This window comes from Perca flavescens, chromosome 6 (assembly GCF_004354835.1).
Source record: "Perca flavescens isolate YP-PL-M2 chromosome 6, PFLA_1.0, whole genome shotgun sequence".
In the NCBI taxonomy this organism is placed as follows: Eukaryota; Metazoa; Chordata; class Actinopteri; order Perciformes; family Percidae; genus Perca; species Perca flavescens.
The window spans coordinates 17,222,511-17,244,596 of record NC_041336.1 but is presented as its reverse complement, the minus strand read 5'-3'; the positions used below and the strand labels follow the sequence as shown (position 1 = coordinate 17,244,596).

Sequence of the window (22,086 nt, the reverse complement as noted above, 5' to 3'; positions counted from 1 at the left end):
CAGCAGCACACTGGTAGAGTGGGCGGGCAAGACAGGATGTCACCAGGTAAGGAAATAGTGACACAGAGGATGGGTAAAGTGAGTGAGAGGACAGAGGAAGAAAGAGAGTTGCACCTTGAGGAAGTTAACAAAACAATAGAAGGAGAACAAAAGGCGCATCATATTGAAGGTAAAAATTTCACGGCTTATTTATGATTTGATTAATTTTGTTAGTGAACTAAACTTTACACAACGTGACCTTTTATAGTGGTGTTTTTAGCTGATCACTTGTTATCTGACATTTATTTTAATATTTTCTAAATTTTTCTCCATAGTATGAGACTGGTGCAATGTTTCGTGGTTGTCTTGGTGTTATCTGCACAGCTGGTGCTTACCTCTCCAGTGGTAACAATGTCTTTCATCTGCACTTTACGTACCTACATAATTGTATAATGTTACAGAAACAAGTTGTGTCTTTGGCTTTTCAGATATAAGAAATAGCTGTCAAGTGTATAAACATGTATAAACAAGTTAATCAGGACTCTGCTGAAGTGTAGAGTTTTATATCTAATTGTGGTAATGTGTTAACAGAATTACGCTATTGGCGGCAGAACCTGTAAAATGTGCCCTGCAGGTAAGATGATGTGTAAGCGTCCTCTATTACTATATTTGTTTTTCTGCTTGTTGCTCATTTAGCTTTGAATCAATGTTTTTAATGAGTGAATCTGCATTGGTTCATATTAGGAAATTACTACGAAGCACTGATGCATACATATTTCTCTCACTGTCTTTTTTTGTGTGCATATCTTTGTTTGTCTTGAAAAATGACGCAGTCTGCACACTGAGTTTGTGCTGTATAACCACATCCTTCATTAATATGCACTCTGAGTGTGCAGGCTCTCTCTTCTCCCTGTCTCATCCGGTTGTTCTCATTCGTTTCTTTCTGTTCTGTCAGGTGAGTATCAGAAGTCTTGTACAGAGTGTGAGTCCTGTCCTGCTGGAAGCTACACAATTGAGTTGAACCGTGAAGACAGCTGCCATGACTGCTACAGAGACTGCAGACCAGGTAAAGAAACTATGAGTCATTTCTACCAACTTAACAGTTTTATCCATCACTGATTATGATACCAGCGTGACCTTTGGGTTTTGTAATAAACTGAGAAAATATTAATCTCTTTGCATTTCTGGAAATGACTTTTTTCTGTGTTTAAAATCCCTAAAAAAAATCACCTCTATTTTCCACTGTGTCAGATTTTCATCTGAAGATGGTTCAGAACTGCACCAGCACGTCCAATGTATTGTGCGACTGTGAGGATGGGTTCACATGCATTCAGTGGGTCACAGGTTCAACAAACTGCAGAAACTGTGTCAAGATCCAAGAAACGACCACAACTGGTAAATACTGAGCAGTGCAGACTTCTAATTCTGTCAGACTAGACTCAACCAGCAGAGGGCCTCATGATAAAAGAAATACACTTTTGAAGTTCTTACTGACTGTAAGAGAATGACCAATAATGATACTGATGATAAGGCTAAACATAAGTTGTTTACACATACTACAGTAATAAAAAGTTACTCTGAGGGCTCTGATCTGAGCTCTGGGGGCTCCCCTGTCAGTGAGGTGAACAGTACTGTAAGAAATATTCAGATCCTATACTTGGTATAGTGATACTACAATGGAAAAATTACGCCATTACTACTAATAGTCATACTTAAGAAAACAGAGGCATTAGCAGGAAAATATAATCAAACAAAAAGTAATTGTACTCATTTTGATAAAAGGTCCCTGTCACAGAACCACAATCATCTTAAACATTGGTGATAAAAAATAATGAAACATTGCATATCCACAAATAGACTTATGAAATATGAGATTCAGATTTTTTTAATTTCTTAATGAATATTTTGCGTTCAGATCAGTTGTAAGGTTACATGTGGGTTGAGAAAAGTCTCTAAAACTATTAACTTTTCCAAAAACTCTTTAGATAATGTCAAAAATGCATTGCAATCAGGCTGGAACAAGACAATTGTTACATTACGTTGAAGATAAGACTTTTTTAAATATTTCTTTACTTCATTATACTTCAACCTTCATTGTTGACAGTAGAGAGATGAAAGGAAATAAGGGGAGAGAGAGAGAGAGAGATGGCAATAACATGCAACAAAGGTTCTTGGCCAGATGGACGCTACAGTTCATGGTCAGAGTCTTAACCTCTAGACATTGCTGATTTTAGACCCTTTTTAGGGGGGCTCAAAAAAATTAAATCTATTTAAGTGCTTCAAGGTAGAGTTTGCAAACTTGTCTGTTAGTGGCAGAAGACAAACAATTACAGGTTCAAAGGGATTGAAACAGGTTTAATATCCTGTGTTGCTGTCACCGATGCTATGCACCTGTAGCCCAGTCAAGGAAAGGGTTAACAGAAACATAGTTTTGGCCAATCGGAGGTGGTTGTGCCAGACTCCCACCTTTGGCTCAGTCTCTATCTAATCTGTCAGAGGGAGAACAGGAGTGCAGTTATGAAGTTTAACGTTGGTAGTCCCCAGAGAAGAAGTTGGTAACTTCATGGCGCAGATTAGAACCCAAATTGAAATGTAAGCAACTAAAATTGTATTATGTGAGAACATTGTGTCAAGTTGGTCGTCAGGTTTAGTTCCATCATAGTGTTAATAGTGTCAAAAAACAATGTTAGCTGATGTTGTTGTTCAGTAGCTAGCTCAGAAATTAACTTTTGCAAGGCAGTGTATCCATGTCACATTCTCATTAGGGGTCCCCCTTAAGGTCCGATCCTAGAATCACCCCTGCCTCTAGACCACCAGGGTGCCAATAAGATACAACTCTTACCCAACAACAGTAATATTTTTTCTAATTTCAAGAAAAAGAAGAATGTACATAATCTGCAAAGTAACAAGTACAGCTGTCAGTTAAATGTATTAAAAGTCTCATGGCATGAAAATTTCACTTTATGAGGTTTTTTAACATTAATATGCATTCCCCCAGCCTACCTATGGTCCCCCAGTGGCTAGAAATGACGATAGGTGTAAACCGAGCCCTGGGTATCCTGCTCTGCCTTTGAGAAAATTAAAGCTCAGATGGGCCGATCTGGAATCAGAGAAAGGGGTTACCTCCCCTTTCTCTGCTTTGCCCACCCAGAGAATTTGGCCCTCCCATGAGAGAGAGACATCATGGCTTTCAAACTAGCAAAGTGGCAGTTGGTCAAGGCCACACCCCCACCCTCCACCTTGCCCCCCCCTCTCTCCTCCTCAATAGCTTCAGAAAGAAATGGCACGTACTAAGGAAAGCTCATTGTGAGTTTGGCTCTAGTGGCTGTAATTCTGCAACAAGGCTGAATTTCGGGAAAGAGACTTCAGATACAGTATTAGGGGACCACTAAGGCCTATATAAAAGTATCCAAAGAGCACCATGTCATGGGACCTTTAAGATAAATAGAAAACAAAACTTCTTTCTGAAATGTAGAATGTAATGATTTAACAGTACAAAGAGTCCCAAAATATAAATGTTCATGTACTAGTACTTTGAAACAGAGGATGACGATGAGGAATGATGTTTAAACCTAACACTTTTTTTCTGCTTCACACTGTACTGTGATGTTTTTTTGTTCTACAGAAGCAGCTGCTGGTTTTTCAGTCAAAAATAAACACACAACTTCCTCAGCTTCCTCAGGACATAGCAGCACTTCCACCAAACCTTGCATATTTCCTAAGTAAGTCATGGATTTCCTTCGAAACAGTACAGGATGAATTACTCACAGAGTGGAATTTTGAAACTTGAGATTCACATACACCTACACCCTACATTTATGTAGATGCCTCAAAATGCTCTCAGTTACAGTTTATTACATAAAGATTATTTTAGCATTTGATATGGACATTACAGATATTGCAGTCAGTCCTTGTTCTTTGTTATTTGAATATTTGAGATACTCAACACTTCACCCTTACCTCACAGGTGTGGCACTCAGTCAGTCCCACCGGCAGGAAATGGCACACATCTCAAAGAAGGTGAGTGTGAGAAGACGAGTATGTAGAGCGTGTACAATATTTTCAATTGATTTCTATTGTTTTGAGGCACAATAACCTATAGTGCCATGGCTCTAGTGATGGCAATGCCTCATTGGTTGTCATTATATTTTGTACAGATGTTCACAATCTCCAGAGGATGAATCCTACTGTCTTTGGTGATACCCTGACTTTTCCTCTAGTGCCACTAGCAGTTTGACATATTGGCTTTTAGTGAAATATCTATACAACTATTGGGTGGATTGCCATTTAATTTGGTACATATATCCATGGTGCCCAGAGGATAAATCCTACATTGGTTATTCCTTGTGTGTTTCCTGTAGCACCAGCAGGTCAGAGTTTTTATTTATACTGCATAATATCTCAACATCTATTAGATGGATTGGCACAAACCTTTGTACAAACATTAATGGTTCCCAGATGACGAATCCTACTGACTTTGGAAATCCCCTGACTTTGCCTGTATCACCATAATCAGCTAAAATCTTTTTAATTTGTTCAATTACTTTATGACCAAATACCTGCAAAACTAATGACATCAGCCTTGGCTGTACTTTGTGATTAGTGAAAATTAGCATATGTTAGCATGCTAACAGGCTTAACTATGTTGGTGAACCTGATAAATATTACCTGCTTCACATCAGCACGTTAGCATTGTCATTGTGAGTATATTAGCATTTAGCTTAAAGCACTGTTGTGCCTAAGTACAACCTCACAGAGATTTTATTCTTGTCTTTTTTGCTCAGACAAGACGAGCAGTCAGCTGGCAGCCATCTTGTGTCCAGTGGTTGTTGTGGGATGTGTGGCCCTTGTGATCCTGCTTTTAGTTTGCCGCCCCGGAGATGAAACATGTTTCAAGCAAGGTAAGATGGTGTTTGCATCCAGGACAGGTTCAGTTTCTGGTCAATCCAAGCCTTGAACTTTATGATCACAGCACTTCTGGGAAACAATGAACAGTTTACTGAAAGCCTTTAGAAATTACTGATTAGAAATGTATCAGTTGCTTTGGTTAGTTGCTTTGTAAATCATTTACATGTTGATTCATCATTGATGGGCATGTGTGAAGAAACTGACTTTGTATTATTCATTTATCTTTTGCTTGTTTTCCAGCTATTGCACCGTTTTGCAATGAAGTAAGTAGCTAATTTCCAAGCTTCATTCTATCATGCATCTACATATATATGACATCATTTTTCTTTTGTTTGCCCCACACTGACGGACATGTTCTTCTTTAGGGAGGTAGAGACGCTTCTCACAAGCCAAAGGAGTCAACTCATCAGATCCCCAGAGACTCATTCAGTGCAAAGCAGCAGCCGTCGGGCCTCTCAGCAGCCAATCTGGGTACTGATGAGTAAAATGAAAACTTTCAAATGAAATACTTTACTCACTTTGTGGAGTCATTAAGAAAATAAAGCATGTAAAAGATGCAGCTGTGTTTCTGTTATGAGTCTGAGTTGAACTTAGTTGTCCTACTCTGTAAAATAAATGTTAATGTGCATCTTCTATGGGTCAATTAAAATATTCCTTTAAGCACACTCTTTGCTTGTTTTGATCTCTGTAGGTCCAGTTCATGTCCACAATCCCGGGACGGTCATCTTTAGCTTGCTCAGTCAGTTTACAGGCCAAGTTGGTCCGACAACTGAATGTGGGAAGGCGGCCAAGAGAGTGATCAGCGAAGAAGAAGAGAGAGACTGTCCTGCGTTTCATCCCACATCCTCTCCCAGTATTCATCTCTCTGAGGAGGAGAGGAGCGGAGAGATTGACAGCATTTTCTTTCCCTCCCAGGAGCAGGGGAAGGACTGCCACGTGTCCAAAGAGGAGGTGCTATGATGGGTCATAAAATCCCAGAAGATTTGTGTTGGTGGTTACGACCTCTGGCATCCAGAATGATGCTAAACAGGAAGGAACTGTAAAACTATGAAACCACAAATGCGTGTTGGGCAGATTCATCTCCCTCTGGCAAACTGTGAAGGGACCTCAGTGCTCTCCAAAGACATTTTTATCTGCAGGTTCTTGAAAAGGTTGTGGTTAGTGCACACCAGACTTTAACTCCGGGAAGACTAGCTGGAGGGTGATCTCCTTTGTAAGTTATAATTTAAAATATCATGTAAATACACTGTAATATGCTCTGCCAGCTCTCTAAAGTATTAAAATGTTAAATGTTTTGCATAAATAGACATTTTGGTTTCAATAAAATTTTATTTTGAGAAAGAAAACTATGTAGAAATGTACTGTATGTAAGTTAAAACATTCACATTTGATGTGTAGAATCTGAAGAAAAAAATCTATTCATATATACACCTATAAAGATGTGAAATATCTTTAACTTTTTTGTACCATAGTACATACCACCGTTTATAAACATACTGCACACAGTTTCTAACTCATGCATAACAGTGTCGCACTCTGTATTTTCAGTGTCTTTCAGATTCTTTATCTCTGTTTTTAAACACTTTTGTCATCCGAACGTCACAGATTTCAAACAGTCATGATTCCTTCCAGAAAACAGGATCAGTCTTGGAAAAAACGTTTTTTTGCGGTTCCATTCGTCCGCATGGGCCGAGTGATGTTTGCTCCTATTTGTCATTAATGTCCAAAGCAAAGAGAGACGTTTCCCTCAAATTCTTGCTTGTCCAAGTTCAGGCTCTTAACTCATACATCACATTTCCCTCGCACTTCCTGGACAGGCTTGGATACTTCTTCGTCCTCGGAAAATGGTGGCACTGGTACAGATTCTTTAGCTAAAAGGTAACCTGAGCAACAACAGAATAGGTTTTTTTTTGTAATTAGATTGAAATACATAATCACTTTTGATGATAAAAAAAACATAAATTCTTGCACGTTATAAAATGATAAGACTACTATGCTCAGTGTACTTTCTGTGTTTATATATTGGTTATCTGCTTCATAATCATAATCATAATAATAATAATAATAATCTACTAACCGTGCTTGGCTTTGATCCAGTGCAGAAAGGGCTTGATTTTTGTTACAACAACGAGTGCAATTCCTGCACACAGGATGGCAATTATCACCAGGAACCACACTGTATCTGTAAGAATGTGTAAGAGAGACATTTTTTAAAATTTTTGAAAGATTTAAATGAACATTCACTGAAGAAAGAGCTCACCTGTGTGGTAGGCTCCAGGTTTTAGGGCTAGAGGGGAAGAAAAAAAAACTTATCAGCTCAGTGCAGGCACATTCAATGGAAATACTGAACTGTTTATGGTTATCTGAGGTCCCTTATCTTTTAACACTAATCAGTAAGTCTGCATTTATAACCACACAATCAACTGAGTCCATTTTATTTCTATTGCTACAGTACAACATGATGCCATAGTTTCAGTTCTGGTGAACTTCTTTAAAGCAGTAATAAACAGGGGCGTAGCTAGGTAAGTGCCTTAAAAGAACAAAGACTCCTTTTTTATGGAGCTGCTTGAGTGCCAAATGATGAAACAGATGGAACAAAATATTATATAGTGCAAAAATGATAGTTGAATGAATTGATTACACAATCTGCATTGTACTGTATCTCTGACAGCTGAATCTATAGTCCCTTAAAGAAGTATTAAGAGATTTGTTTGGCCTCTTTGGGGCAGAAAAACAAACTGTAAACACAACACTGACATTTTCACCTTAAAATTTGCAAACAAGAGTGAGGAGAGGCATTATCAGCACAATGCACTCATTGTCAAAGGGGAAGAAACGCAAATAATTGAGTGAGTGAAGCTGTTTATGATCGATGACAAAACAACATAGATCCAAAGAACAGTGACACACAATGGTGTCTGCATGCTGTAACTAAAACTTTTCAACAGTGCATCCTGCTTGCACTCACGCACCCTTATCAACCATTGTCGGTATAACAGCAGCTGTGATTCTGACTGCACTTCTAGCCTTTTGGTTTGGTTGGTGATGAGATCCCGTGTTTTTGTGTGTCATCAAAATTGGTGAAGATGTTTCTTCATTTGCTTGTTTTGTGTCTATTTTCATGTGTTTTCTTCATTTGCAGTGTGTTGAGCTCTCAGGGCCACTGTACACAGCACTTCAAAACTACACAAATCAAGAATTATGTTATCTCTGTCCTCCGGTGGTGATTGGTTCAACCTGTGCGCTCTGACATCACATGTGGTTATGGATGCCCCACACCCATCAGCAATGTTGGTTGTGGTGCGACAGATGCTGAACCAGAAAAGTTGTTTCTGGTAATAACTTTTTTTTCCATGGTAACCTTTCATCCTGGTGTTAAATGTGTTTCTCAGTGTTTTCCATAATATAAGTAGAATTTAATTGAGCAAGAGTTTGTGTTTCTTCATAACATCTGTATAAAAATAAGGTTGAATGTGCAGCTTGATAAAAAAAACTATGCAAGAATGGTGCATTTATGTGCATTTTAAGAGACTGGAAAAATGTCTTCCCTTATTAGATACTAGCTTTCAAATGTAATGCTACAGCTGACTCTCAGGTACCTGTAGTGGATGGCGGGAGTGTAGGTTTGGTGGTGAAGGGTGATATCGGCACACACTGTTTGCAGGATTGGTCTTTGCATTTGTAGCCATCTTTACATCTGCATACAGCGTTATGAGTGACATTACAGTGTGAAATGTACTCCATGTTTTCTGTAAAAACAAAACAAAAAAAACAACAGTCATTAAAAGATAGAGTGTAATTATTATCCTGTTAGCGTGTGACGAACACAAACACGTATGCACAAAGGTTGCCTGTAAAACATGACATAAATCAGAAACTGAGAAATGACTCACAAACGGCACAGCAGGTAAAGATTCTGATTTTAAGTCATAGGATGGTTATATTACCACTTTTGATATATATTCTTTAGTGACAGACACAACTGTTATTTCTCAGTGAAAGGAGTATTTCATGAAGAATGATGAAACATTTTATTTTTGCTTTAACGTGCATACTTTAACATAGATTCACAAATTAACAAAGAAAAAACTACCTACTCTAACTACTGTGAGTCCCATGGAGCCATAGTCATTAAATAACATTTGTTTTATAAAACCAGTACAACATAGTTTATAAAACTACAACAATGACAGTCATAAATAGTTATACACAGTAACTGGTGTTTGAAAACTGGAATTGTTTTACTGCAGGACAATATTAGTACAAAAGTAGAAAATATGTACCTCCTTTGACACTCTGTTTGCACATCTAAATCCTTGCATAGCGTTAACACCCTGATTGAGACCAAAGTATAACCAAAAAAATATTAATACTGTTGTATTGAAAGAGCAGTGAGTTTTTTGTGTGGGCTGTATCATTTCCACCTGAATTAGTTTCCATTGCCGGTAATTAGTATAAAGCCCCTGCGTGTGTAGGATTAAAGGTGTTTTGACATTTTGAAAACCCATCTTTATACCCCCAGTGTAATGTCAGATTGTAAAAGGTTTGTTTACAGCTGCACTGTAACATTAGATAGATCGAAATATGCTAACCCTTAAATTATGATATGTAAAGAGAGAATCTTGGTGCACACATAAAAGTCAAAATTCAGACTGAGAATCACATACTTTCTCTCCCTTCTGTGTTTTCCACAGTGACATTTAAAAATAAGCACAACAGGCTGTTTTCCTCACCTGTAGCAGGGCACAGACCTGAGTAATAACATAGAATATGACATTTTAGTGTCTGCTGCTCTTTCCGATGTTTACCAGCTTTGTGTGTTTTTCTTTTTTTTCCACCGACATGACGATGGTCTACACTTTTTGAACCTTCTGTCTTTACCACAGATGGTGGGCTGTGCTACTGATGCTGGTGTAGATACTGCTGCAGAATCCCACCATAATAATCTTCTGAGCTAGTTCATGGAGGGGTTCTCAGACCCCCCAATCGCCCCTCCTTTTAATCTCTCTCTGACTGTATCCCACCACGACACACAGAATGGGAAATCCCCTTGCATATGTGACCTTAGTTCTCTATATGGTTCAAACTTCTCTGAAATCATTATTTACAGACAGAGTTGAGTAACAACTAAGAGCACAGTTACAGCACAAAACCTTATGCTGTAACTGGACTGGCAACAACTCCAAAGAAATGATGACTCACTCATCATATCATGCTCAAAAGACATGACATTCACATAAAATAAACAGGGAACCACAATGTATCACAGATGAGGGGGATGACAGATAGTATTTCTATAGTAATATTTAATCCACATGGCATCTACTGCTCTGTGTTTCTGTTTCAGTTTTAAGATGTCTTGCATTCTTCTTCAACCTGTATATCTAATAATGATACAGTCTAACAACCATATTAAACATACATCTGGGTTATGATACATTATCAGAGAGCAAAGTAAAGGAGGGTTCAAATCTCCTGTATGAGCAATAAATCACCCTTTTACACCATTATTGAGTCTCTGTGAGCAGTGGCTTTAGAGTCTGGTTTCTGTTGTACGTCTATAAGTAGGATCTTCACACAGTTCAGGTCTCACACAAACTTAACACAAGCAGACAAAAGCTGTTGAAAATTACTCACTTTTATCGCAGTTTTCACAAAATTCGCAAGTCTGTTGTACGTTGTACTTTTCATTGAACAGGTTCGTTGTGCAAGATTCACACTCAATTTCACAAGTTGTTATTGAACGCCGAACCACATGTTTGCCTGGAATAAAAACAGACTTTACAGTTATGACCTGTTTGTATCAAAACTATGAAATCTATTAAGACGAAAAGAAGTAATTGTACCTGGTGGACATTTGTCACAGCATAATTTGGGTTGTTCCACTGGCCACTCATATTGTCTTTCATTGCAGTCTATGGAAAGCACAACTGAGAGGAAAGAGAGACCGACCAGGAAAGTAAAAGCAAAAAAACGGAGTGGCTGCATCTGGGAAGAAGAGAAGGAGGATGAGCAGAAAGACAAGGTTGTGGGAAAACAATTATTTATTTGATCATATATATATATATGTACACTAACAGACACTTACACAGAACATGCATCTCTGTTATGCGCTTGTTACAGCATTTACACAAGTCATAATAATAGACACAGACTTTGGCAGTGAAGCTACACAATATACTGTACACACACTTCAGATAACATACAATAGTACTGACAGAGAAAATCAGCCTTATATTAACACAAACACCTTTCCAACTTTATAACACAGGTTTGACTGACAGCTACGGCTGAAAACGTCTTGCTTACAGTCTTTACTTACTGTGGATGAGATGGAGAGACAAGATGTAACCTGGGACCTGCCTGGGACCCTCTGAGTGTGAGAATGAACAGGGGACCAGAAGTGTGTCAGGGGATTATTCATAAAATGTCAGTGATGACTCATTATGAAAGCCGTACATTTTGACGATGTTGATGAAATCGCTCTGCTCTACTCTCTCATCCTGTCTGTCTTTTGCTACGACCCCCTGGCTCTGTGCACAAAAACATACGCTCCTTCAGCCTCCACTTTTTTTCCACAGGAACTATCTCTCTCGTTTCACCCAAAATCAATCTTTTGGCTGAAAAAACCCAATCTGTCTTTCTCTCTTTCTTACATCTGTCTGTGCCTCTTTTTCTTAGACTTGAATGACAAGGTCATTCATGTTGAGGAGATACAAATTCCAAGAAATGGCATTATTCTGATGAGCTGCTTTGCAATCTTATGACACACAGGAGTGAGTAATACAATTAACAATACCAAAAGTAACATTGGGTATCTTATCTTATGCATGGGAAAATTCAAATATCAAGATATTACTGTGTGAATGATCGGATATGTCTACCTTCACATATAGTGGCAAGTCACATAATGTTTTAATTACTCCTAACTGCAATGCTTGTGTGTAATACTTTCTGTGTGGTAGCTTAGATGATTATCTGTCCACTGGGGCTTGAATTGTCCAGATGAGAGTAAAATGCCGGGCGCCTGGGCAGCTCGCCCATATATATATAGGTTTTCTCCTTGACGCAGCAGCCCTGGGTTTGACTCCGACCTGCAGCCTTTTGCTGTGTCATTCCCCCTCTCTCCCCTTTCATGTCTTCAGCTGTCCTATATAAATGAGGGCCTAAAATGCCCAAAAAAAATGTATTACAAAAGAGAGTTAAATGCTGCAGTCAGCAAACAGAGTGATAAGTCTTTGGGAAATCCATTCTATTACAGTAAAAATGTTGTAAGTGTGAGAACTTTTTTGTGTTATTACTTGATTAGTGATGACCAGCTAATCTGCATTTGTGTGAAGATCTTTCCCCAAACAGTTATTTTTATTCACTGCCAGTGTTTCTGTTTTTATTCAAACAGTCTCCACTTCAGAAACATCCTCATCTTAAACTGAGTTAGACACTTGCATGGCAGCTTATTTTCATCTCGGCACATTCACCACTTAGATGTCATGTGCTCTTCTCACCATCTTCGTTATTTTTTCACAAAAACCAGGCCACACCACGTGACCTTGTGTCAACTGTGAAATGAGGCAGTATCATAAAGGGACTGCCTCTGTGGCACCAGTGTGGCTCTCTGCACTACTCAGACAGAGTACAGGAATGACTGGAAGAGAGATGACTGAGCATTAAAATCACTCTGAACTGACTTAGAGCAAACCTGGTCATCCTTATCTTGAGGTTTCGGTATTAGGCTCTTGACCGAAAGAATTAGTATGATTAGAACTTGCCAGGAACATGCTGAAGTTGTTGTGATGAAGTAAACGGATAATAAACTAAATGTAGTTTTTACTTGGCTTGAAACTACATGCACACACAAATCTCTCCTCACAGGCTATATGAATCTGTATGAATCTCACCAGTGTGTTTGTACATTCACATAAGAAAAGACTACTTAAATGTCTGTATGCAAAATCTGCTGTAAGAATTTGATTATTTTTCTGCATGGAACCTAAGAGAGAGAGAGAGAGAGAGAGAGAGAGAGAGAGAGAGAGAGAGAGAGAGAAAGAGAGAGAGAGAGGGGGGGGAAAGGAAGAGTAGAGAGCTGAAGACACTTCTTTTTTGCTCACTGAAAAAGGAAGGATGTGGGTTTTCTGAGGAAGCACTTGTCTTGCTCTGCTGACTGAGCTCTTTCATGAACTGTACCAGCAAAGTCACGTGAGGCTACAGTCTGCTGGCCCGCTGAATCACATACACGCCTATAGTATAAATATGGTGCCCGTAATTACAGTGCATTAAATTATTCTTACTTCATTGTCTGCACTTACTCTATACAGGAATGGACCTACAATAAAGGTGATTTAACTTTTATTTGATGCTCTTAATAGCTTTAATTTGAGGATTTAGTTTTTTACAGACCTTTTAATTGATTAGAAATGCATACAGTTATCATATAAATCTATAAAATATATTTTTGAGTGTCCATTAAGTGCCCCTGACTGAATACCTTAAAATGTACTCAATTTGACAATTAAAGGTACATATTCAAGTTGCTCCTCTACAATAACATAAAGTCTCCACATCTGACTCAATGCATTACATTAACATCACATTTGTTGGGGGGTTATTTTCTCTGCACATATTCTTCATTTGCACATTCCTTGGTCATTATTTTATATATATATATATATATATATATATATATATTTTTTTATATATATATATATATATATATATATTTTTTTATAAAATAAAATATACAGTATAGTATATATATATATATATATATATATGTATACTGTACTTTTCTTTTCAATGTTGTGATGGATGTGTGCAAGCTGCCATGCCTTAGTGTCTATCCTTTATATTTTGAGATATAATCCTCTGACAGTGATCCACCTGCAGACTCACCTGTGTGCATTACAACCTACAGGTTTTGGTATTTTTTTCCTGCAGTTCGGCAATTTCTTGCCAGCTCTGCTTCACTCACAATTCCTTGAAATGGTCTCGTGACGCAGCTATTTCCCGTTTAGTCCGCCTACGCTCGTGCTTAGGCAAAAGGGGCAATGGCACAGTCGCTTAACCTTCGGTAAAAGAAAGTATACATAGTTATATTGAATTAAATCTACATTAATGTCGATATATGGACCTGAAGTAAAAGAGGTATCGCTCGGTGTGACAGTGGTTGTCAAGGTAAGTGACAGTTATATAGCTCTGCATGTGAGTTTGTGGGAAGGGGAGATTCATATCAGACTTGAGGCTGTGGTGGGCGTAAACCGAAACCATGAGACAAGAAAGAAAAACAGTAAAATACTGATTTAGTTCTTACATACCTCAACGTTTTCTGTAAACACGTAAATCGTCAGGTTGAGTTTTGAAGGTTTTAAAGTCAAACATTCAAGTTAAATTTTAGCGTTTCAGTGCGACAAGGAAGTGAGGGCGAAGCTGCCAAACAAGACAAACAAGTGGCGAACAAATATGCAAGAGTCGTTTTTTAAATTGGCTGTAGACCAATTCATTTTTATTTCTTCTCGAGCTACATGTTCCATTAAATATAATAATAAATTTAAATGCATTTTTCTTTAATGTGTGTTAAATCTCCTTCAATTACTTACAAAGGCTTATTTATGGCAAAGGAGAATCCATGTCCATAACATTTTTTAGAGACAACCTTAAATGACCCAATTCAATGAAAAAATATGCAGAGTTTGCCTTTAATCTGAAATCCGTTACATCTCAGTCTAAGGGTAATATGACATTTAGCAAAAAAATAAAATACCGTGGCTTTTACTTTTTATCCAAATATCAAATAAACAGTTTCTTGCTTACCTCTAGCCGATCTTGTAGTTATAGTTTTGACTTATCTGCTTGTGTTGAGAAAAGCACCTCTGACACTTCAGCCCCTCCCCAATATAATATAATATATCTAACATTAATCCACAGATCTGTCAACTGTTTTCATTTGGACTTTGTCAGAAAGTGGTTCCAAGAAAAACTTGTCCATTGCAAAGTGTATGGATGATTATGGTTAATAATCAATACCTCAAGTTAAATTCCATTGACCTCCATTTTGTTGTGTTGGCAGCAACAATATTAACAACAACAACAACAACAACAACAGCTAAATCTAAAGCTAACGACAGGTTAGATACCATGAATGTGGAAAGGCATCACTTGTAATTTGGGTGAATTGACCCTTTAAGGTAATCAGGCCGAGGGTCATGAGTTATTAAATGCTGTTTGGATAAACAACTTAAATTATGCACAAAAGGCTTTTATTTACTCACCAGAAAACATTGATTTATGGAAATATATTGAAAACTGCTGTTCTTCTAAAAATTGACCTGAATCAGCGCCTGAGTAAAGGCCACGTTGTTATCAAAATCAAATCAGAGGATTTTAACCTCTTTACTCTGGTCATTTCAGGACATCTCAGACTCATTCTGTCAGGCTCAGCTGTGCATCAACTTTTGTCAGATATAAAGTTATAAGTTTTCAGCCACAGGCGTACTAAAGGCTCAATTAGCTACTAACTGGCCCCAGGGCCCTGGCATTTGTTTTATTTAAAACTTGAGGAATATGCACCAAAGCACAATATCAACTGAAATGATAAAGGTATTAAAGTGGGTCCTGTTTTATCTTTGATAACTTTGTGTTTAGGCAAAATACCACACGAATTTGCAAACCTAGGGTCAGGCAGTCAAGTGGAGAATGTGAGGACTGTTGTATTATGGGGCCAATATTAGAGCCCAGCGGTTCCTTTTTGCCCCAGGGCCCCCCTAACAGGGTTTTCTGAACATGATTGTATTTAGGTCTATATTTCAAAAGAAAATTGACAAAGCTTCATGAATAAGATAAAGTTTAAATTAGTTTTGTACAAGCAGCAGTCAGTAACACTCTAATCATGAATGCATGTGTGCATGTTATGAATTAATGTCAAAGTACAGCTAAGCCTCATGGGTATTGGTGACCTGCAATGACCTGCTGTGTACAACAAACTGTGGCCTGTTGGTGGTGCTAGATGAAAGTATCATCATAGGCCCATGATTGTTTGTGCAGCATTTTTTGGTGGCAAATAAAAAACAACAACATTATACTAACTCTAAGTTGTTTTGACCTATGATATTGTAAAGATGAATTAATCTTGATTTCATTGTACATTTAAGGCATTCATTAGTAGTGTGTGGGCCCAGAGCTTATTGTCTGTCTATCATTTAGCAAAAGATGGACTCAGTAATAGATTGCATGATGCCTTTAAATTATATCACTATTACCATGGATGTTAGATGTGTTTGACACATTGTTTTCCTTGCAGGTGGCCTCCAATGGATTGAGCTAAACCTGTAAGATATGGAGGGAGCTGGGCACAGAGGAAGATGGGACATAAAAGCCCCTGTTGGCACAATACTGCTCCTCATGGTGAGAAAAACACTGGTGATACACTAAATATTGTACTTTGAAATTGCATAAATTTATTAAAAACTGTCTTGTTTTGTTGCATTCATTGTATATTCTATGTTACAGTGCATGTTCATCCCCACTCTGACATTGTTACAACCTTCAGAGGAGAAGACGTGTCCACATGGCGACTATCTCACTGAAAAGGGAATTTGTTGCAACAAATGCCCTCCAGGTACTGTATGGCCTCCTGCACACAGCACATGATTCACAGTAGCATTCTTATTTATGGAAATTTCACACAGGCTGACTTTTTCTTCTTCGATTAAATCCATTATGCTAAGTGTTAACTGTGTTTACATGTGATGTTTTCCAGGTTTTAAGCTTTTAGAAATGTGTCATGCTACGGGTCACAGAAGTAACTGCACAAAATGTCCTGCTGGCCAATATACAGACGAGATGAACTACTCCCGCAACTGCAGAAGTTGCAGACGCTGCAAAGGTGGAGCAACATTACGTTTTTCTAAATCGGTTTCACCTCTTTGATTTGTCAGTGTTGTATCAGGTTATTGTCTTCTTTGTTCACTGTTTCTCCCTTTTAAACTCTTCCTCAACAGGAAAGAATGACAAGGCGATATCATCATGTGAATATAACAAAAACACGATTTGTAAATGTGAGGATGGTTATTACAAGTCTGTTATTGACTCAGAAACATACGAGTGTCAGAAATGTTCACCGTGTGGACAGAATGAAAAGCCAAAAGAGAAATGTAAGTCTTAAGATCTGGCAATGTTATGAACTGTACTCAGTTATGTCTATGTAAAATCCTATTCTTTATTAATTCTGTGGCTCATATTCTTATGCACAGGTACACCAGAGAAAAACACTGTGTGTGAATGTGAAGAGAACTACTACAAAGTCAAGGGCAAGGGCAAGTGTGAGCCCTGCAAGAAGTGAGTATACTAATGTATATGAGCTTCTGGTACACACATTGTTCCCATCCTGCTCTTTGGCATTGTTTTAATTTAAAGTTGTTAATGGGGAAGTTGGTTTGTTGAATTGAAACTTGCAGCGCACTTCCGACTTTGTTAAATCTTTCCATTTGTTGGCAACAAAAGAGAGAAGTTACGAGACACTAAAACTGGATTGCTGACATTTTAACATTTACTAAACTAGTGGCCATTTGCTAAATGTACTGCTTGGCTTACTGAGAGAGGACCCCTAAAATATCTGGATGAAAACAATAGATATTGAGCAATCTTTTAGATACATTGTGTCTAAAAGATTGTTGTTGATTTGAAACAGAAGTTGATCTACACTAACATTAGTCTCGCTTTGCCAGACCTTCCTCCACAGCGCTGCGGAGGAAGGTCTGGCTAAGCCCACAAAGCATTCCGGGACGGGAGAAAAATGTGCTCTGGTTTATTGGCATTTTTTTAAACCAATCACAATTGTCATGGCCGGTACTAAGCACCACGAAAAGCCATGGTGCTGCTGCAAAATAGCCTCAGGAAGGAACTTGTTTTGGTGGAATGTAAATGTTCAAAAGTTGTTTTAGTTGTGCACAGAAACCTCAGATTGGACAAATAGTCTAGCTAGTTGTCTGGATTTACCCTGCAGAGATCTGAAGAGCAGTTAACCATAGTCCTTATAAATTGACCGGAGTTTAAAATTCCAACACAAACAAAACAGAAGATAACAGACATCTGGCTGAAAAGAGTGACGACAACGAAGCAATCCCGGTCATGGATATAGACTACACAAACATAAACAATGTTGTGAAGAAGTTACATTTGGCCAAAGTCCTGGTTAGACAAAAACAAAACTGCTTACGTAGGCATTTGAAAATGGAATTATTAGTAAAAAAATATACATGGGGTATCCAATCAGCTCTTATCAGGGTTGGGCCCGAAAAACTCTTAATTTCAGTGAGTAATGTGTCCAGTTATTTGTTGAGTGAATTGTTAAGTAGGTGGACAGACAGATTTTTGTCAAGATTTGTCACAGATAAAAGAGGCAAAAGAAGGGGAGCCCAGAGGAACCTACAGCCCATAATCCTTAGCTGCACTTTTAAGGTAGCCATTAGTAGTAAATGTGACAGATGAAGAGAGATGAAGCATTATCTTTCTTTCTATTAGTACCATTTTCCTGTGTAGTATTAACTGTGCAACTGCATTCAAGTGATAACATGCAGTTGTTTGTTTGCTGAAGTTAAAAATGCCTTTGTGTTAATCACTTCCTCTTAAGAGGTGTTACTTCCACCTCAATTTGCGAAACATCCTCTCTTTGCTCCACAGTTGTACCGCTGAGTGCATACATCAATGTCAACCATCAACTCCTACTCCTCCTCCTCCTCCTCCTCCTCCTCCTTCTCCTACTACAAAAGGTGAGCACTTGTGACAGGGATATGATCATCAGGCCAGCTTTTATATGAAAGAGTCAATACACCATGAATTAAGATCTGGTATTATTCTGTGGTTTACATATGATGTGTATTTTTTTTAATTATACATTTTAGTCTCAAATTTATTTAGATCAATAAAATATGAAATGTGTCTATAAAACATGTCCTGTTTTAGCCAAATTATATAAGCTATATATCAAGTTATTAGTGTGTGTTAATATGTTGAATTTTTATGTAAAGCACTTATTATAGCACAAATAATACTGCCTTGCCTTACCCATTTAACAAAAACATTTCCCTACCAAAGTTTTTTAAACCAAACATATGCCCTTGCCAGTAATATTAATTATAAAATGTTATTGTAAGTTTATTTGATTAGGACAATGCACATTAATCAACATTTCTGTAAATGTGCCAGTGTTAGCCAGTCAGTTAATTTTCAACTGTAGTCCTAGTATGTATGTATGTATGTCTTTATGGCGGGAGAGAACATGCAATGTTCCACACAGAAAGGCCCGGAATGACCTGGATTCGAACCCAGAACCTTGTTGCTGTGAGGCAGAAGTGCTAAACACTGAGCCGCCGTGCTGCCTAAATGATTTTATATCCGGGAGATGTTATAAATTAATAAACTAAAAGTGGGAGTGTTGCAACAGTGCATTGGCCTCGCACAAAGCTGTTTATTCTTTTTTGGGGAGTTTCAGTTGGCACCATCTGTAGCAACTCCTTATCTAGCCACAGTAGCTATGAAGCTAATAGTATTATAATAGCCAAAATCTTAGCAAAAAAAATGTAGTTAATAATTTTTAATTGGTCAGTCCATCCATCCATTTGCTGGCACTTTTCTGGGAGATTTTAAAGTCTTAAATTTAACTTTGTGAACCCTGCAGAAACCCTATATATTCCTACTTAGCATCAAAGATGTGATTAGAACAATTTTGTGAGTTGGTTAGGTATTCAGCTGTAGCGTTTTTAGATGTGGTTTCTTTGTTAGGTTTTATAGCAAAATAATTACACTGTCGAAAAACATTATTGCTTTTTTTAACTCATGTTTTGTTCCCTATGTGTCCCTTTGGATCCTTATGAAGCTCCTCCGCTTGAAGGTGGATATCTTATCATGATAATTGCTGGAGTTGCAGTTACGGCTGTGATATTGCTGGTGCTGTTGGTTCTCATCACCTACACTGTTACAAAACGGATTACCAAAAATAAGTTGCTGAAACCGTACTGTCAACCCTCTGACGTCTCTGTGGACTCATGCAAGGTACACTGATCTAACTTTTGGTGGTTACTTTTCTCTGCCAGATGTGTACGTCTACGGTCAATAACATTTAATCTGCCCTTGTCTCATAGCGAGCCCTGTTCCACATCGAGGAACCTTCAGACAACATGAGTGTCAAGGCTCTTCCCCAAAGTCCTGTGAGTGAACAGGAGCCATACAATCTGCCTGACTGTGTCCCCCTGGAAGTCAAGAGTGAGTGTATTATGATATTATGTATTATGATACTGGGCATAGCAGCACATGCTCCTGACCAACAGTCCAGTGTATTTCGGCTCACACATACAGAACACTATTGTATTAACTCTTATCTCTTCTCCTCAACACCCCCCTCCCTTCTCCTGACTCCCTTCTGCAGTCCCTGATCTGATCTACACGGTGCTGGATCTGGTTCCTGTGCTGCAGGTAAAGCAGCTGGTGCGTTCTCTCGGTGTGAAGGATACAGAGATCGAACAAGCAGAGATGGATCATCGATCCTGCCGCGAGGCTCACTACCAGATGCTGAGAGTGTGGGCTGAGAGAGGGTCACGTGCAGGTGGAGGAGGACGAGGTAGAATGCTGCACTCGCCCTTGTTGCAGGAGTTGTTGGAGGAACTGAGAAAGATGCACCTGGGACAGGCAGCCGAGGAGCTGGAGACAAAGTACGGCATTCAGTAGTTCTGCAACAAGTGCCAAGTGGAACAAGAAGCGCATGAAACCAAGTATTGTTCTCTTTAGAGAGTCACTCACAGGCAGCCTCAAAGCATGCTACAGCAGTTTTATTTTTTCACAGAAAGCAGCGTCACTGAGCACTCTCCCTCTCGTCCTGCCAAACATTTGCTGGAAAGACGGTCAAACTACTGAGAGCGACAGATCAAATGGTTCATAGAGGCAGAGTCATATGTATATGTTTGTTTTTTAAAGGAATAATAAGACATTTTAGGAATTAGCCTATTGGCTTCGTTGTACAATTAGATGAGACAACCAGCTGTTTCTTTAGTATCACTATACTGTACAGTATATCTTTGGAAATGTTGGGGAATATTTTATGATTTCATACTGGACTTATAACTTTTTATTATACAACATGCGTTCATGATTTGAGTGTTTTCGACTGCATTTTGTACTAAATAGTATCTACTGTTGTACAAACTGTTTTATACTCTATCATATGTATTAAGGCCAATTAAGCTAATCTATTTCTGTTATTGACATCAGTCACCCTTAAAAGGTGTGTTAAAACATTGGAGACATAAGTTTTTTTTTAACACGGGGAAGTAAGTATTCATCCGTGCCATTAAAGTTAACTGGTAATGTTTTAATAGTAGTTCCTGGTTACATTGTTAAAACAGTTCTAGTCTTGTTTATTTAAATCTTATGGGACAGCACGGTGCAAGGTTGGCACTGCTGCCTCACAGCCAGTAGGCACTGCTGAGAACTGGATCACCGGTCCTTGCAGGACCTTTCTGAGTGGAGTCTCCCCAGGTTTGGGTGGGTTTTCTCTCAAAGTAGTCCGGTTTCCCCCACCATAAAGACATGCGTACTAGGTAACTCCTGCCAGTGCCCTTATCATTAAGGGCTAATTAGATGATGGGTTAAATGCAGAGAATGCATTCCTAAAATGTGTTACGTACTTGGCAAATAAAGAAAATAGTATTATATAATATTAGAGAAAGAACAATACCAAAGCCAGGGAAGTCTGCAGTTCCTATTAGACCAGACCCCTGCTACTTATTTTACAGGCTTTTGACAGCCTCATTAGCATTCTTTTGAACCCCATCATACAAGCATTAATCATTACTGTCAGAGAAAACAGGACACGCCTTGTTTCAGTCTGCCTCAGCCAAGTCAACTTTTATAATTCTAGTCTTGGCCTGCAGGTTCAGTGATGAATCAGTCACTCTCAGACAGACTGAGGATGTGTCATTCCACAGCACTTTTTTCCTACACTGAATTGTATAGCCAAACAGAACAATTTATTCACTGAGCAATCCTTGTTGAGCAGTATATAACAGATTTTGTGCTAATATCTGAACTTTAAATAAATCTATCTTTGTATCTTAATCTGAATTGTGCCATACATGTACTGCCATTAACAGGTTGAGAGTGAATGTTTGGGTGTGCGGATAAATTGTTAATGTGAAAAACTGTTAATGAGGA

General features: G+C 38.4%; 3 protein-coding genes across 8 annotated transcripts; 2 read left to right on the top strand and 1 right to left on the bottom strand.

Annotated features, from left to right (window-relative positions):
• Positions 1–77: 77 nt before the first annotated feature.
• Positions 78–6,156, top strand: si:dkey-260g12.1 (tumor necrosis factor receptor superfamily member 5). Of its 2 annotated transcripts, none has more exons than XM_028581024.1 (11): positions 78–169; positions 315–384; positions 571–613; positions 935–1,045; positions 1,231–1,374; positions 3,605–3,701; positions 3,947–3,999; positions 4,764–4,880; positions 5,128–5,150; positions 5,253–5,358; positions 5,579–6,156. In XM_028581024.1, exons 2-11 carry the CDS (start codon positions 316–318, stop codon positions 5,845–5,847), a joined length of 1,032 nt encoding a protein of 343 aa, XP_028436825.1. In that variant the 5' UTR covers positions 78–169; position 315; the 3' UTR covers positions 5,848–6,156. The 2 variants fall into 2 exon arrangements, with proteins under 2 accessions (XP_028436825.1, XP_028436824.1); XM_028581023.1 differs by having other exon boundaries at positions 571–625.
• A 111-nt stretch (positions 6,157–6,267) lies between these two features.
• On the bottom strand, positions 6,268–14,725 carry cd27 (CD27 molecule). Of its 5 annotated transcripts, none has more exons than XM_028581049.1 (8): positions 14,695–14,725; positions 11,210–11,260; positions 10,734–10,875; positions 10,525–10,650; positions 8,487–8,636; positions 7,148–7,174; positions 6,965–7,069; positions 6,268–6,770 (listed from the first exon to the last, which is right to left on the bottom strand). In XM_028581049.1, the coding sequence occupies exons 3-8, from the start codon at positions 10,873–10,875 to the stop codon at positions 6,670–6,672; spliced, it is 651 nt and encodes a 216-aa protein (XP_028436850.1). In that variant the 5' UTR covers positions 11,210–11,260; positions 14,695–14,725; the 3' UTR covers positions 6,268–6,669. The 5 variants fall into 5 exon arrangements, with proteins under 5 accessions (XP_028436850.1, XP_028436849.1, XP_028436847.1 ...); XM_028581048.1 differs by lacking the exon at positions 14,695–14,725 and adding an exon at positions 14,199–14,317; XM_028581046.1 differs by lacking the exon at positions 14,695–14,725 and adding an exon at positions 13,777–13,946 and having other exon boundaries at positions 11,210–11,420.
• On the top strand, positions 13,872–21,990 carry tnfrsf1a (tumor necrosis factor receptor superfamily, member 1a). Its single transcript, XM_028581014.1, has 10 exons — positions 13,872–14,058; positions 16,181–16,284; positions 16,390–16,498; positions 16,640–16,765; positions 16,881–17,033; positions 17,133–17,217; positions 18,562–18,650; positions 19,757–19,932; positions 20,022–20,142; positions 20,306–21,990. The coding sequence occupies exons 2-10, from the start codon at positions 16,216–16,218 to the stop codon at positions 20,602–20,604; spliced, it is 1,227 nt and encodes a 408-aa protein (XP_028436815.1). The 5' UTR covers positions 13,872–14,058; positions 16,181–16,215; the 3' UTR covers positions 20,605–21,990.
• Positions 21,991–22,086: the final 96 nt, after the last annotated feature.